The 17614-nt window shown below is 33.8% G+C and overlaps 2 protein-coding genes across 2 annotated transcripts in view; both read right to left on the minus strand.

The window, feature by feature from the left end:
• Positions 1 to 17614, minus strand: part of LOC149411891 (uncharacterized) — a 36079-nt gene that overhangs the window by 14627 nt on the left and 3838 nt on the right. The window contains exons 2-4 of the mRNA XM_089646535.1: positions 13072 to 13926; positions 12007 to 12171; positions 10028 to 10232 (exon numbers count right to left, since the gene is read on the minus strand). Of these exons, the coding sequence (XP_089502661.1) occupies positions 10028 to 10232; positions 12007 to 12171; positions 13072 to 13926 (1225 nt within the window). The remainder of the gene's footprint in view (positions 1 to 10027; positions 10233 to 12006; positions 12172 to 13071; positions 13927 to 17614) is intronic.
• LOC149411892 (uncharacterized) lies at positions 6749 to 9036 on the minus strand. Its single transcript, XM_089646536.1, has one exon. It carries the CDS (start codon positions 8425 to 8427, stop codon positions 7474 to 7476), a length of 954 nt encoding a protein of 317 aa, XP_089502662.1. The 5' UTR covers positions 8428 to 9036; the 3' UTR covers positions 6749 to 7473.

The raw sequence follows: 17614 nt of genomic DNA on the forward strand, positions 1-17614 counted from the left end.
ACTTTTTAAATTAAATATCATAAATTTCGTAATATTTATTAAATGAATTTCGTCTCTTGTAAGTAGGGCCGTTAATGCGAATCCAGGCTAGATGAATACCTACTTTGAAGCATTTAATTTTATATTTTTTCACGCCTTCAAAAAACATCATGCAAATCTTGCAATACTTAATTTTCAAATAATTAATAACTCTATCGACAGCTCATTCCTCTTGGAATGCTATGGCTTATAAGTGCCTGAAATCTTCAGCCGTAGTCGCCGTTACGAATTGTTTAAGATACCACATGCCAGAACATATGTTCTAGCACAACAGAAGAAATTTTTGAAACAGTTGATGTATTTAATTCCTTTTCAATTGGCCTTAAGATTTTTTTGTATAATTATCTTCCTAGATGTTAAGAGTGTCAGAATGATAAGATTGTGGTGTAATCGGTAGAATAATATGACGTACAATAAATAAAAAAAATAATAATAAGAAAATACAATTATACAATACTGATTTTTACATTTAGTTTTTTGCACATATTACGATTGTACCCTAATTTAACATTTGGAACCTATCTTTTTAGTTTACTATCATTTTCTAGTTGGTACCTACATAATTATATACAAACAATAATGCTACCGAAATTTCGTAATTCAGTTTAAAACATTTTGTACATATTTAAGGAATTATAATAATATATACACGGTGTCCGGGAACTCTTAATACACTGGTACTACTTACTTTCAAAGAACCCAATTTTTTTTTGGGTTCTTTGTGATTTAGACACCATGTATATATTTTTATATACACGGATTTTTGTTAAATTTATCGTAGATTTACTAATAATAATTTCATGCACTTTATACAAATATTTTTACCTACATAATTTAAAACACTAAAATAGCTAAAGGTTAATGCCCGTTTTCCCAAGTATTTCTTATTATAAACATTTACAATTCAATAATAGGTACTACATTTTTCTTGTCCATAAGGTCGATTATTATTAATAAAATATAGGTAGGTGTAGGTATTATAAAGTGAAAATAATAGAAATATTATGACATATTTTATAAGATACCGATTTTTAATCGATAACAATAGGGACTCCATTTCTCAGTATTTTTCTCATCTCCTTTTGGGTAAACATTATTATGTAAGGTTTAAATTTTAAATAAAATCCTGAATCTTGGTAGAGGGATACTAATGGCGTTTCTGAATAATAATAAATATAATTGCTTGGCTTATTTATATAGCGCCATTTATGTGAAATATCATCTCGAGGTCGCTTTACTTCGAAGTTTCGCAGAGTAAATGTGAAATATGGAGTGTACAAAATATAAATTTTAAAAAATCAATAAAAAGTTAAGACTTTCAAATGTTGATATGAATAATATAATAAAAAAGAATTCTTTATTTATTTTAAGTTGGCACTGAGCACATAGGTATTAATTTTCATTTTACATGTTAAAGTAGGTACATTTTCTAATATAATAATATACAGGTATAACAAGTGATATAATTGGCTTACTCTCACCAGTGATTCCTGGCGTTGTTTGGAATAAGAGTGTAAATTAATTTTTGGTCTCCGGTGACATTTTTATGGTTTTTTAAAACTAAAACCAGAGAAAATCAGAAAGTATTGGACATTTTGGGTCCGTGTGAGGTGTTGTGCGGTTACTTGGCTGAGTGACCAGTGACGAAGTGTGCAAGAATTAAAAAATATTAAAAAAATTATAATAAATTAAAAAACATAAAAAAGTTTCCGAAGACAAAATTATAATCAATTTTTTTACTCCAAATAATGTCAAACCACTGATTAAATTAAGTCAAGTTCGTCCCTTAACAAAATTAACTTGAAATTTACATCAACTTTCAAATTTATACAATTTTATCATTATTTATAATTGCAATGGACGAAATGCAGTTTTATACGAGTATGCATTAATTTATCTAAGTTCATATTATTATTGTAACATGACAAGCGATTTGACTGTAGATTATAACGATATTAACGTTGTAAAGTTACTTATATTTACAATAATTTGGTATTACATTATCATTACAGCAGATTCGAAAGCCCTGTATTTATATAGATAGCCAAGTATAGAATTTTATTTACAACAAGGAGATATCTAAGTAAGTAACTATCTGTTTGAATAATTTCTCATAACGACATTATGTTGGTATAATGAATTCTAATAAAGTACTCCCAGGCACAGCTCGTATGCACGTCATTATGGAACATCCGAAAGGAGCGTACGTCGTAACTTGATTCTCATACAAGGAGAGAACTTACTGATATACTATTGCTAATTTATTAAGAATCTCTTTAAATTATTAGTAATCCAGTTAAAAAATGTTATCACGATGTCGGAACAAATGCTGATAAAAATTCTAATATTTTCGCATTTCATCATTGTATATCAGGACCTATCAGGACAAATATATATCCTATCAGGACAAATGCAGATACATGAACACGTGTTCCTATATATTACGAATTTACTAAAATTTTATCAGGAAACGGCCTGTAAACTTTGCCTTCTAACCGGATTACCAATAATTTGAAAAGATTTTTTAATAAATTAACAATTCTCATTTTTCTCCGTGTAATATTAATCCGTGACAGTGACCATCCTTCTATAATTAACCGGACCTTTACCATATATATATTATTTATATTAACACTATATTAATAAGTACCTGCATCGAAGATTCAGATACATAATATTTTATTTGTATATAATGCATACATTAGTAAATATTTGGAATGGAAATAAAAACGAGAGTTAGTACACGAAATTAAATAATTTATTTGCACATATTTGATCGTTTAGTCGAAATGTACGTCTTAAGTCTTAAAAAATGAATATTTAGAAACAAGAAATTGTATAGAAATAAAATTTTATTAATTATGTTTTAGAAATAATATACGAAAAATGGTTAAATAACATTGTCACGAAAAAATGTAAAAGCTATAAATAATGCTAATAAAATTTTGACAAGTTTAAAAACAAAAAACAAGAGTTTTTTTCAAGTGTTCTATAATGTAAATATTCAAAAATGGTTAGTCACCTTACTATTCCTTTACGTTGACACTTGAATTCGAAGTATTACAAAGCTAGAAACTAATCGTCCCGGTCAGGAACTTAAAAACCGTAAAATTATTAATGAATAATAATGTAATTAATTTGAAATGTCTACCTGATGCATGAAATTTATTTTTGGAATAACTTAACGAGCGAAACCTCAAATTGTAATATTTAATCATCGAAGACAATATTAGCGATTCTCAAAAGAGAATTGAACCAATAGATGTCGCACATTAAAATAAAAACTGATATTTTTATCCAATATTGCATTTAGTTCGGGAAAAATCTTGCCATCACAGGTAGCAAGCCGATAAAAATATGCGTTATGAAAATTAAGATAATGTTGGTAGTTCTTAGTCGAAGTATGATATAGTTAAATATGAACGAAGAAAATAGGGTCGGATTAGCTCAGTGGCAGAGCTGCGCCCCGGCAAGGCTAAGGTCCCGGGTTCAATTCCTATATGCGACTGTATATAGAATTGCCAATATTATCTTCAATGATTACATTTTTTTACTTGTTTTTATAACTGGCAATACGACATTCGTTATAAATTTAATTTATTTTCAAAAAAACCCAACCAATATAATTCCTTAACATAATCACCCACGTCCTACCAACAATTAAGAAAACCCTTAGGTCATTAATTTTAACAGGTGTGCAAACACTGCTGGATTCCCAAATATTTTGGTTATTCCAATTCTTAATGAATCATTTTTGAACATTATAGAAATTTAAATGGGTGGGGATAAATAAAATCATATAAATAAGTCGTCGCCGTGTGGACATATCCACAGTTTGATAATGGCCTCAAAAGCCCTCTAGGCCCGCCCTACCCTACCAACAATTAATAAAACCCTTAGGTCATTAATTTTAACAGGTGTGCAAACACTGCTGGATTCCCAAATATTTTGGTTATTCCAATTCTTAATGAATCATTTTTGAACATTATAGAAATTTATATGGGTGGGGATAAATAAAATCATATAAATAAGTCGTCGCCGTGTAGACATATCCACAGTTTGATAATGGCCTCAAAAGCCGAAACAGCTGTCACATTAAAAACTCTAAAAAAATAACAGAAATACTTGCAGAACTAAATAATTATTATAACATTATTAAATTTGATTTATTTTAAATTTATTTGAAAAAAAAACGTTATAAAATTCGAAAGAAACGTACGTTGGTGAAACGTTTATTTTAGGAATATATAGTTAAAGGGTTCCATGATAACTCAACACAGTGACAATTCAACACACCTTTAAAAAGTGATATAAAGTCATTAGAAACGATGAAAAAAAATAAAATTTAAACATAACCTAACCTACTTAACCCAGTCAATAAAGTTTTTGGTTCATCACTTTCCATGACTTTAAATAACTTTTTAAAGATGTGATGAGTTATCATTTTGATGATTTATCCAGTCACTAATTAAAGACATTGATCGACATTCTAGAAATTTCGTCTTTTTTGATTTGTTGTCATACAAGACGTATGAGAAGGAATAATTTTAGAATAATAAGAATAATTTTAATAATTAATTTTAGAATAATAAGGAATAATTTTATGAACGGGTTTTAGGAGGTTAGTCGATGACGTGCATATGATCTCTCCCTGGGCCGGGTAAACAATTTTGAACTTTTTTAATCTACCTAAACAGCTAGAAATTTTATATAAATTTAGACAAATCAATGATTGAATGCGCATTGTCTTGGTTTAATCATGATATGTCATACTAATATAATATTTAACGAATTGTAATATAGTTTTTTTTTAAGAATAGGTATTTATGTATTAATCAATATTGGTGCTGAGATAAGAAAAAAGGATATCGGTTGAGCTATTTCCACGTTATTATCTACGTTTTTACGTCATACGTTTGCTAGAATAAAGGTTGCATATTACTACCTACTAGCGGCATGCAAGCTATCCCACATTACTTATGATGGTACATGATTGTGATACAGATAAAACACAAAAAAACTGCAATACGTGTGACTTTATCGACATGCTAACGATCGAATTGTGCTTGCCTTTAACCTAATCTACAACTTAACCTAACCTAACCTAATTTATCCCAACAGACAGTGGTTGATTTTTTAATTTTTTTATGTGAATACCACACACTACTTCCAACTGTTACTAACCGTTTGGAGCCAGTGAGACAATGGCATCTCCTATTGGGGTATGCTGTGAGGCTGATGGTAATGGGGACGGGAAGGAGATCGGGAATATGAAGATAGGGAAGTACCTGGCTATTAAGATAGTCACAAATAACGGCTGAAGTCATTTCAAGCAACGTTTCAATTATTAATGGTGGTCTTACACCGGGGCGATACTGAGATTTTCTTCCACTCTGGAATGGGCCGCAAATATACGATACATCATTTTACATGAGTAAATTGTGAAATATTTATTTATTTATTTATTTAGCCTTACAACATATCCAATCGGGGATCCCACAGTCCCACTTCGGACAATTGGTACTCTTGTGCTGTGTGCACATTAAAGAAAGAGAGCGTAGTGGGGATCGGCCAAATGGTGCAGAAATAAAATAAGAGAATCACAGCTGGGTTAGATTAGGTTATTAGGTTAGGTTAGGTTGGGTTATTAGGTTAGGTTATTAGGTTAGGTTGGATTATTAGGATAGGTTAGGTTATTAGGTTAGGTTAGGTTATTAGGTTAGGTTAGGTTATTAGGTTAGGTTGGGTTATTATGTTAGGTCAGGTTATATTAGGTTAGGTTATTAGGTTTGGTTGGGTTATTAGGTTAGGTTAGGTTATTAGGTTAGGTTAGGTTATTAGGTTAGGTTAGGTTAGTAGGTAAGGTAAGGTTATTAGGTAAGGTTAGGGCGTGACAATTCCCTTGACATGAGTATGTGGAATGTCGATGCAGTCACGCAAAAACTTGCAATTTTAGTTTCGATTGTATTTTACATTCTGTATAACAGTAATGCACACCTACCCTAAGGATTATTCTACAACGGGGAGTGCACCAAAAGTAGGAAGACTTAAATATTCCCATATACCAATCAAGCCTATAGAATTAACATGTTATTCATTAGCTGTAGGTACAATTACGATTGCACAAGCTATTCGATATCGTAAAAGTGTCTTACTTTGCCCCAAGAGTTTACTTTGCCACAATAAAAAAATTAGGATTAAAATCTAGAATTCCACCTCAATATTAATACGCTCAAATTATTGAAATAACACTTTGTTTGAACTTAATTAGTACAAGAAACAAGTACTTATATTTAATCCGGGTAAGATGCACAAAATATGTTATTAGATTCTTAGTTTTTGAGATTGAAACCAAACTGTGGCAAACGTTATTTCATACCAATTATAGGTTATTTGATCATACAAAAAAATAGAATGCCGTCTAAACACGGTTGATTTGTAACTTTGAAAAATATTGTAACTCTCCTCCGACGTAAATTTGTTTCTCATAGTACCTAATTAAGCTGAAACAAAGTTTGATTTCAGTAATTTCTTCGTATGATTGAAGTGGAATTCTACAATTTTACTAAAAGGAATATTGAATTATCTCGAAAAATACTTTGCTGTTGATAATTTTATTTATAACATTTCATTTAGTGGCACTTGTAGTGACATTGTTTTATAACTGTTAAACTTATTGTGAAATCAGATATATTCGCATCAGCGGAATGCTGCCAGCTTATTCAATAATACTAACAAAACAATATACATTATTATGTCTTTCAGAATTGTAACGTTAATGGAAATGGCATCTCCGTGTTAGGTGATTAGTGAATAACCAGGAACTTCTCAATTTTCATTTTTCTTATCGCCTTCTCACCATTTCCTTCACCCTCAAAACATACCTCCATTGGAATGCCATACCGCTACTGGCTCCCGGTACGTGGGTTAAAAACTAGTCTTCATCAATGCTGAGTAAGTTAGATCAAATGACATAACGTTGAATGCTCTGTAATCGCACCACTGACAACATAAATCACTACAAATACCACTTAGACTTATAAACTTAAGCGAAGTAGAATTTTTCGAAGACAAATTGGACAGTGTTATCTTTCAGAAACAAAGTAAAATATTATCTGAAAATGTTTCTTTCAACGACGCCCAGTCAATTCAAACCAATTTCTCTTCAACAATTTTGCTTGGATGGTTCCTTTCCCCGTTTATGTTCTCTTCTATCATCTGCATCTGCTGTCCACCATTCATCTTGCTGTGTTCGGCGTACTTCTCCTGTTCGTGCCTGATGATCTCACCGTGGACCGTTATCTCCTCTGTGGTATTATATTTGGTCAGCTGCACCACAGTCTGTTGCGCGGGGTATCACAAGGCTGTCGGAGTGGAGCCTCGGAAGTCTTTTTTACCACCAGCAGCCACGTGCTCGTGACTGCTGAGTACTAGCTATGTCTGCGACTGGACCATGGATATACTCGTTGATTCAGTTACAGTAGGAGCTGGGGTTTTTTCGTTGGTGGAATCGTACATAGGAAACTCGCAGCATAGTATAAACTTCAAGCCTCTCGGAACTTCTTCGTAGATAGCTGGGGGAATTGGAATCAACGGAGACGTAGAAGACTTGTAAAATCTATAGTCTGGGTTATCTTTGTGTTTTTCATCTGAAGACCTTTCGAGCAAAGGAATCCCAGAAAGAAACAAAATTATGAGTGTTGTGAAAATCGGAGACAGGATTGCTATCCATTCCATTCCTTGGATCACATTCAAAGATATGATGAAGATGCCCCACCAAAGAACAATCTCTCCGAAGTAATTAGGATGCCTCGACAGCTTCCAAAGTCCATCATTACACCATTTCCCGATGTTCGCTGGATCCTGTCTAAACGAGAACTTTTGCAGATCTGCGTATGTCTCAGCTAGAAGTCCAATAAAGAATATCCCGGTTCCAGCTGAATCTAATGTAGTCATTGTCTTAGGGCCTTTAGGGTAAGTGTGATGCGGAGAGTTGATGATGATTACTGGAAGACTGACGATGAACACCCAGAAAGCTTGGAAGGTGTAAAAGACTCCAAATCTAACGATATTGCTCTTGCGATCTTCAAACTGCTTGTCCCTACCGATCTGGACGATTCTGTACAAGAGGTATCCTGATAGTCTTGCTCCCCAGAGGCACACAAAGACTGTGACCATCAGTTGTCTACTGTCGTATGATTTGGCGTGGTTTCCGACTTGTCCGAGGAAGAAGGTCATCAAGGCGATGATCACAAAGTTTGCTCCGCCGGTAAAGTCAGTCAGTTTATCGCACTGAAAAGCTGCGGCTATCACAAAGAAGATGACTTGCATTACACAAGTCACCATAGCGCTGATGGCCAGGTTATTTTTATCCAATAATGGAATCATTTTGTATAAATATATTACTTTTACCACACAATTTGGGTTAACATTTCACTCCCTCATTCAACCACAAACGCACTTTTAATGTTGATCTAAATTTCTAGAAATAATAACAACGCCTTTATCAATAATTCCTTTACACTGATAAGATATTCGTCAACACTAAACCACTGCCAGTTGTTTAAATTAGTACTGTACAGTACACGCAGTTATGTTTACAAGTTTCGCTTTGGTACCGAGTCCATTCCGAACCGATCGATATCATCCAACCCGTCGCAATGCCGCATGTACCGCATCGTTTGAAGAAAATTGCATAATAACAATCACAAAATATCGCCCAAAGTCATAAACAAACAAATTCACATCGTTGAAAATTGGGACATAGCCAAAAATAAGTTTAATAGAAAAAGATGTTTCCGTGACAGAAAAACATTGTTAGGAAGTTAACACATTTGCGACAGCGTTTATTATATCAAACACGAACTTATTTATCTTTAAATGCACTGAAAATTGTGCTTTTTATAAATTTAACTGAGTTTTTCCACAACTCGATTGTGTGCGTGATTATTTTGGTGTTTATTTTGAGGTTATAAAGCTAGCGAAGCACTCCGTCGTTTGAGGAAATTGACGCAAGACGAAAATAGCCTTTCAGCTCACAGCGCATGCGCGGGAAACCGTAATGGCTGCCAGGCGAGAAATATAAAAGCTTTCAAAGAAAAGCGCGCCTGAGTTTTCCTATTCGAATTTCAGAAATAAGAGGTGTTTATCAGAAAAAGATTTTAAACCTTTTTAAATGCTGTTAGAATAAGGGTCGTTTACGGCAATTTCTTTTTTACATTAAAACATTTCAATAATTATTAATTAAGTAATTAATTAATCTACTATTTTTCAAAAAGGTCATTTTAAAATTGTTTCGTAAACCATTCTAAATATGTGTTTTTTTAACTTTTGATTTAATTTTATTACAAACTCCTCAGAGGAAACTTTGAGCTTTTCCCCAGGCTTAAAAACGACCTGTTCTCCGTTGTTTAAGGCATGAACAATTTGATTTGCTTCAAGGGTCAATAAAAGAAAATCCGAAAAAAGGTTCGTCGGTAGAAGATTTTACATTTCAAATCATTTTTAGGCCTGAAATAATATATTTTTAGGCATATATAAAAATACTTAAAATGACCCGGTGTGTTCTACTCCCAATATTAAATTATAATTATAGCATAGAATATTTTTAAGGCTATCAAATTATAAACCAAATTTTTTTTGTTTTTTTGTTTTTTTTTTAATTTTTGAGCTGGGTTAATGCTTTGACCCTGCTAATATTAACCCCCTAGCAACAGATTTTTAACCAAAATTCTTAAACAATTCCAATTCCGGACATAATTTACTCGTAAACGAAACACCACTTTGTACCACGAGTTTCCGGACACCGTTTATATCCATATACACAATGAAGAAGCAAAACTTTAAAATCCTTTATCACAGTTTGTCATGCTTTGACTTAGAGCGGTCTTGTTGCGGGAGTGCGATATATCAGGGCTCCAGAATAGAGACTCCAGATTTCAGCAGAAACACATAAAAATAATAAAAAATATATTTTGTTTGGACTTACATGGTAATATTTTCATCGATTGTGATGTTTTTATCGTTACAGTACAGTTCCGCAATGGCCGCTAACTCAAATCTAAAATCTGTAGAGATGTTGACGAACTGGGCGGCGGTCTTACCACCGAGGTACAGGACCGTCTCGTTCAGCGGGGCCACTGTCAGTGGGGGAGGCTCCGTGGGCTCAGGGGTGGTCGTGGTGATGATTTCACCTGAGATTTATCAAATTGAACTTTAAACATTTTTTTTCCCAACATATTTTTTTTACTTTTTAAAATAATTAAACTTCCCATTTTTTAGATTTTTGATTCTTCAGAAATTTTGAATTTTTCAATTTATAATATTTTTTGAAAATTATAATTTTTTTAAATTTATTATTTTTTGAAAAATACAATTATTTGAAATACACAATTTTTAAATCATTCTGAACGTCGGCAATTAAAAAAAAACTTTTTTGACGTCTTTCGATATCGCCCGGGACTATTTCGCGGAGGAGATTCAAAACTACGTGACTTCATTTGATGTAAATTCCCATGGCGTCACAAGACTTTAAAATGGAACGGACGAGCTTTCTAAAATTCTTTTACCATCAAAACATGCTATAAAAAATAAATGGTTGTAAGAATAATGTTTTTTTTCGTAAAATTTAGGAAAATAGTCTTTTTCCAAAGTAAGTCTTCGATAAGGGACGACATGTGATAAGATTAAAAATCAATGCAATATGATAACAGGTTTTCGATTTTTGATTAGGTTTATTTTATAACATAAATTTTCAAGATTGAACATTGAACAATACTTATTTGTTTATGAATGGAAGGAAACAGAATTAATTAATTTTGATAGATATTTTTCTTATCTTTGTTCGTAGAGATAAAACGCGTCAAAATAAACATGATTAAATTAGAAAATTTCTATCTTTGCGATGGAGGAACCGGTTGTTATGCTCGTACAAAGAAACCGATGAACACATAGTGGCAGTGTTTCAGGAAGTTAAGTTTTTTTTTCGTTTTTCAGTTCCAACTGCTCCCAATTGTCCGGAGCCGGTGGGATTATAGCATCCCCAAACAGGGTATTTTACAACAAACTCAACATGCATTTATTGGTCATGCTTAATAACCAGATTTGAAAGCCAAAGTCCTTCTCTAGCTTCCTCTTGGCCATCTCCTTCCCCTCTCCCACCCTTCAACCTCACAACACACCCGAAAACTAGGGGTGCAATAGTCAAGCTGGATTTTATATAACCTCCTTTAATTCACGTTTAACCTTTTATTTTTGGTGATGTCAACTAAGTTGACGTGGTATTTAATTATTTAAATTTATCTAACTATATAAACACATAATGTTTTACTAACTAGATTCTTACACGCCCGTTCAACGTTACTGTGGTAAAGCCGGCCTTGAGCCTGGTCTAAGGCAGTTTTAACAAAACAAACGCCATGATAATACGATAAGTTTTACTACGCGCCGCGTAATATTTACACCACGTTTTTTAGTAAGGCTGTTTGTTTGTAACGGAGACCCGTTAAAAATCACGGGATAGTTATATAGGCGCTATTGTGTATTGATAATCGAAATGTATTCTACTATTATCACGAGAATAGTAGTACGCTAGGACAGGTTTCGGTAGTTTACGGTAGTTTGGCGTTAGAGCGTTGGGACCATTGGAGGTCAAATTGGATTAATCGGAGGTAAAAAAAGTGGAACGAAGTTTTTCGCTTCATGTCTCATCTAAATGTGATACATCAATGGGAATGGTCTGAATTCTCGACAAATCCGTTCCTCCAAAAAACACTTCCAATTTTGAAAAGTTCATTGGACCGGATTTATAGTCAGATACTCAACCGAAATTAGCTTTTTTAATTAGGTAATCCTCTGCACTGCATTTATGTGTTGGAAAAAATTAATGAAAATACATAAATATTTATCGAACGATACGGAAAAAAAATGTTGTGTTGAAAAATCGGAAAAGGTTAAAAAAATTCTTACCAACGCGTTTGAAGGCAATTTCAAATCCCCTGTGTGTGTTTGGTTCCGACTTTTCTTTGGTCATAAACTCAATGTATAGCTCGTCTAGATGTAGGAGTTTGTACTTCTTTTCCGTTTTCAGGTAATAACTGAACAAAACCTGTCTCTCTGAAGACAGAACGCCACCTGAGAAAGACACAAAGTTGTAAAAATTGTAAAAATCTCATTTCATCTCTTCTTATTCCTCTTGTTCTTCCGCCTTGCTAAGGCGCCTCCAGGCATTCCTGTCCCGTGCTTCGGTGGACTCCCTCCATAGCAAGCGCAGTGGCGGTACCTCGTAATTCTCAATGTGGGTTCTAAAGGATCGAATATGTGACGAATTTTATCAAAAACTCGGATGTCACGTGCACAATGTATGGAAAATGCTAGTGGACGGTGCGCCGCGATAAATCCGCGATCCGTCGGATTTATGAGTAAAGCGTGGTGGCGCGCTGTTCAAAATGTAGTAATATTATAATTCAGGTTTATCTTCTTTGTCATTACTACTATTTGAGAGTTTACTCCACATAAACTCCTAAGAAAAAATCACCTCTGATAGGCTTATCCTCTCTCGGCATAGCCTTTCGGAGTTGCTTCTACAACTTTTCCTGGGGCATCAACTGAACGTCTTCCCTCAGAAATTACAGCGGAATTCTGTATTCTGGTTTTATTAATACATAATTACCTCAATAATTACGACTTTTCTAAACGAAAAGTCGAAGAACAGTAATGCTTCGATATTATAACTAGGTTGTAACCTCAATTTCAGAAATACACATTGTTTATAAGAACGAGGGAGAAATTATAGTGCGCTATTAATAACTGGCAATATATATAAATATATATAATATTTTGTTGTAATAACTCGGAAATCGTTATTATTAAATAAGCTTCAAACATCGAAATTTTATTCTCAATTTGTCCTAGTTTAAATTTCGTTTATCAAAAATCAGGGAAAGATTACAACGGAACATAACAGTTTTTGAAATATATACCTTTTTAAGAGTTTTAATTCATTATTGTTATGGAAAAAATATTTATATGTACCTGGCCTAATCAGTAAATAATCCTCTGCTTCAAAATCGATGGTTTTGACTATCATCTCCACCCCAAATCCAGGTCCAAATCCAACAATATATTCATTTTTGACAGCTTCATCTGGATAAGGCTTTGGGAAATTATCGGACACAACATACGTGTACTCTTCCGTATCGATTGTGATATTGATCATCCTGGTAACAATCCTTGGTTCAACATTCACTTTTGGAATTGGGACGACAGCCAGTTCTTCTAAATCCGAAGCCTTTTCATCGAAATCAGCAGATATTTCGACAGGTGTCAGGGGTTGTTTCTTATCGCTTTCTTTCAAATTTTCTGATGGGGTGTCTAGGGATGTAGATTTCCTCACATTATCTTCTTCGTCAATAATTTCTGTATTGGTTTCTGCTACAGTATCTTTCACACCATCTTCGTCAATATCTTCTGTTTTTGTGTCTTTCTCAACACCTTGGTTAATACTTCCAGTTATTGCGACTGAAATAACATTTGCATCATCATCTTCGGTAATATTTTCGGTTTTTGTATCAATATCTTTCTTATCATCTTTATTTAAGCTTCCAGCTATTTCAAATGTTGATACTTTTTCCATTGTGTCTGTTTGTGTAGCGTTTTGAAGAGTTTCGGCTTCTAAAATCGTCTTTGTTTCATAAAGGATTGGGGATATGGTTATTGGGTTGTCAGGATCATCTTCCTCGTCGTCATACCCGTAATCATAATCTTCTGGTTGGGAAACATCTTCTTCATCTAAGACTACTTTTTCGATAATGCTGGGTATCGCTTGGGAGATATTTTTATTTTGGTCTTTAAGTGTTTGTAGCATGTCATCAGGAGTCATATCTTCCGCTGAAAGTGAAATGCATATTTATTTATTTATTTATTAATTTACGGACAATATGTCCATTAAAACCATAATATTGACACGAATAAGAAAACATAGATGACAGTGAATGGAGAGTACATGAATGTGAAGGGCAAAGACAATGTAAAATAGAAAATGTACATATAGAAAATAACTACAAGTCAATAACTACAAGTCAGAGCATCAATAAAGATTATGTTGTGTAAAATTACACATTACGTATCGCTTTTTGAAAGTCATTTAGACTTACACCAAAAAATTCAATGCTTTGACTTGAGTTTACAAGTCTCGACATTCTGGACAAAGAAGAATGGTACCCATAGTTAGTTGAGTGGTGATTGAGGAACAACAATTCATTATTTCGGAGTCTACGTGAAGGGATGTTGAATTGAATGAGTTGTAACAGTTCAGGTGAGTCGGTTATTCTGTTGATTATTTTAAATATGCAAATTAGATCGGAGTCTTTTCTACGTTTTTCTAAAGAAGATAGGTTTAAAGTTTGTTCAATTTCCTCATATGAGTAATCGCCTCTTTCGAGTCCTAACCTCCAAGCAATTCGCCGTAGGAAGCGATGTTGGAGAGATTCGATGTGACTAATGTGGACAGCATAGAAATGAGATATAAAATATATTAATATATATATAAATATATTACTCGTGTGTCATTGGCTTCTTATAATTCAGATATGGATCTATTTTATACGTGTCAATTTATGTTTGAAAACATGCTGTGACAACATTTCCCTCATGAGTCATTAGGCATTGGTATTATGATATCATGACGAAATTGTTGATATGCAGTTTATGACTGTACGAAATTTAATTAAAGAAAGACTGAACACAGTAGAATTAAGTAGCGATTTAAAAAAAATATGGGGAGACATGTTAGCTGTGCACATTTAATAAATATAAAAAAATATTCGGTAAGAATGTAATAACACAAGGTAACCGGGGGTAAAGTGCACAAACTTCGAGAGGTAATTCTACGCGATAGTACAAATAAAAAAGGAGTTTTAAGGTATTTTTCAGGAACAAAAGTTGAATTGTTTGTATTGAAAGAATGATGTTATCTTTGGTAAAATATTTTTTATGGGAAAAAAGTTGGAACCTGACCGGTCGGTGGCTGAGTTGACATCGCTTTTGGGTCCCACCCAGGAGTAGTGAGTTAAATTCCTCGACTAACTGTTCAAGTCCTCCATCACAAAACAAGCAACATTTTCCACTTACTGTGGTGGTAGTAGGAGATTTTAAAATATTGTGAGGTTATTCGTAAACTGATGTTTGTTTTTCTTTAATAATAACCTTCCGAACTTTGTGTGTTTAACCCCGTACACCCTGTATATTTGAGGAGGATTCTAGAGTGAAAGATACTTTTATTATGACCCTGGTAAAAGACCATCAATTTGAATGGATAGCTCCGGGCAGTTGTAACTCTTGTGCGGTATGAAAAAAAAAATCTCTTCTAACAGTTTCTTTAATAAAAAAAATAAATGTTGTATTCATGTTGTGTAACAGTGATTGACGATGTAAATAATTATGCTGTACCTACAGTTTTATGTATTTACTATTATTTGTATAGCTGTTCATAAATCTGTTGAAAATCTAGACGTGCGTTTTAAGAAATAACATTTTAAATTAACAAAGAAATAACACCTTAAATATTATAAACAAGCGCAGATCCTTAAAAATCACGGGATATTATATTTCAAATTAAAAATAACAACATTAAAATATTTTTTTTGTTAAAGTATTATAAATAGTAGATATAATTTATCTTTTGTCTGAATTTTTCACACAGTCAGTTCCAATTTTGAAAATGGTACTAAAAAAATTCATAGCAAATCCAAGTCTTCAAATTCGTTGAACAAGAGTCACAAACAGACACACAACGTAAATTAGTATTTTTGATGATTGATAATGAATTTTCGATGATCTATTTATTTAAGAACAATTGAAAAATATTGGACAGCGGACATTGCAAAAAAAACAGTCCATAATCTAGTGTTGATACCCACCCTGATTGGTGAAATGTGTAGTGAAGAAATGCAAGGCTGAAGGAAGCGAAATGAAATACGATTAAATGGATCGGATTTGTAGAGCGGATGAACGGAGAAAGTAGTGTAAGAAGTGTAAGTGGAGTGTATTGACGACCCCCGTGGTCTAGTTGCAGTCGACTAGCAAGCCGGAAGTCGCGGGTTCAAAAAAGTTAATTTTATTTTATTAATTTTGTGATATTTCACAATTTACTAATTTAAAACTATACAGGGTGTATCGGCACGTACCCGACCAACTTTAACCAGCTATTCTTTAGCACATTTGGAGTAAAAAATGTTAAGGGCGCTGTCGGGTAACATTTTTTATCAATTAAAAACAAAAAATGATAAAAAAAATCCACACTCCGTCACTGTCATTGGCATTGTTTCTCGTGTTCAACAGCTGTTATTAGCAAGTGTGTCAAAATGCGTGTTCGCTCTTTCATACACACTAAATAATAATAGCTAAAAATGAGACGAATGGTGCCATGCCATTTCGTTGTGATCGTAAAAGCGCGCTAATGTAAGTACGTACGTATATTATTCAACGAAACTCGAATAAAATATTGCCAGATGGGTTTTCAAACTTTGACAAAGGATAAAACAGTGGTGACATGTGGTGAAAATATGAATGGTAAATTTAAAAAAAATGTTACCGGACAGCAAAGTGCCCATAACATTTTTTACTCCAAATGTGCTAAGGAATAGCTGGTTAAAGTTTGTCGGGTACGTGCCGATACGCCCTGTATACAGTATATTTGCGGCACGTAATAAAGTGAATCATACTCTCAGTATCGCCCTTCCCAGATCAACATTCAGAATTGAAACGTTGCTTGAAATGACTTTAGCCGTGTTTTGTGATCAAATTCGAATAGCCAGGTACTGTCTTCTTCCCAATTTCCTTCCCCTATTCACTACCTTCGGCCTCATTAAATAACCCACAGTCTCACTGGCTCCAAATGGGAATAAGGAATATTATCCCAGGACAGCGAATATTCTAAGAAAAAAACAGGGAATATAAATACTCGTATACTAGACATAGTTTTGTATCGAAGATGACAAATTAGAGTAAACATATCACACAAGAGTCCCAACTGCTCCCAACCGTCCGGAGCTAGTGAGACTATGGCATCCCTAATTGGGGTATGTTGTGAGGCTGAATGTAGCGGGGAGGGGAAGGAGATGGGCAAGAGGAAGGTGATTGGTTATTGATATATGGTCACCAAACACGGCTAAAGCCATTGAAAGGTGGTCTTTTTTTATTTTTTTATAGTGAATACCTCACAAGAGTCCCAACTGCTCCCGTGTGGAGCCAGTGAGACTATGGCATCCCCGATTGGGGGATGTTGTGAGGCTGAAGGTAAGTGGGGAAGGGAAAGAGGAAGGTGGGGAAGTACCTGGCTATTCAGATCTAGTCACTAAACACGGCTAAAGCCATTTGGAGCAACATTTCAATTCTGAATGGTGGTCTTACACCAAGGCGATACTGGTAGTATCTTCCACTCTGGTCTTACACCATACTGAGAGTATCTTCTTCTCTGAAAAGTGTTGCAAGTAACACAAATTCATCAAATAAAATTTACTTGCGCACGACGGATTTGAACCTGCGACCTTCGGATTGCTAGTCGAGAACATTACCC

Source organism: Hesperophylax consimilis, chromosome 24 (genome assembly GCF_061612785.1).
Source record: "Hesperophylax consimilis isolate HC1 chromosome 24, BYU_Hcon_1.0, whole genome shotgun sequence".
Taxonomy (NCBI): domain Eukaryota; kingdom Metazoa; phylum Arthropoda; class Insecta; order Trichoptera; family Limnephilidae; genus Hesperophylax; species Hesperophylax consimilis.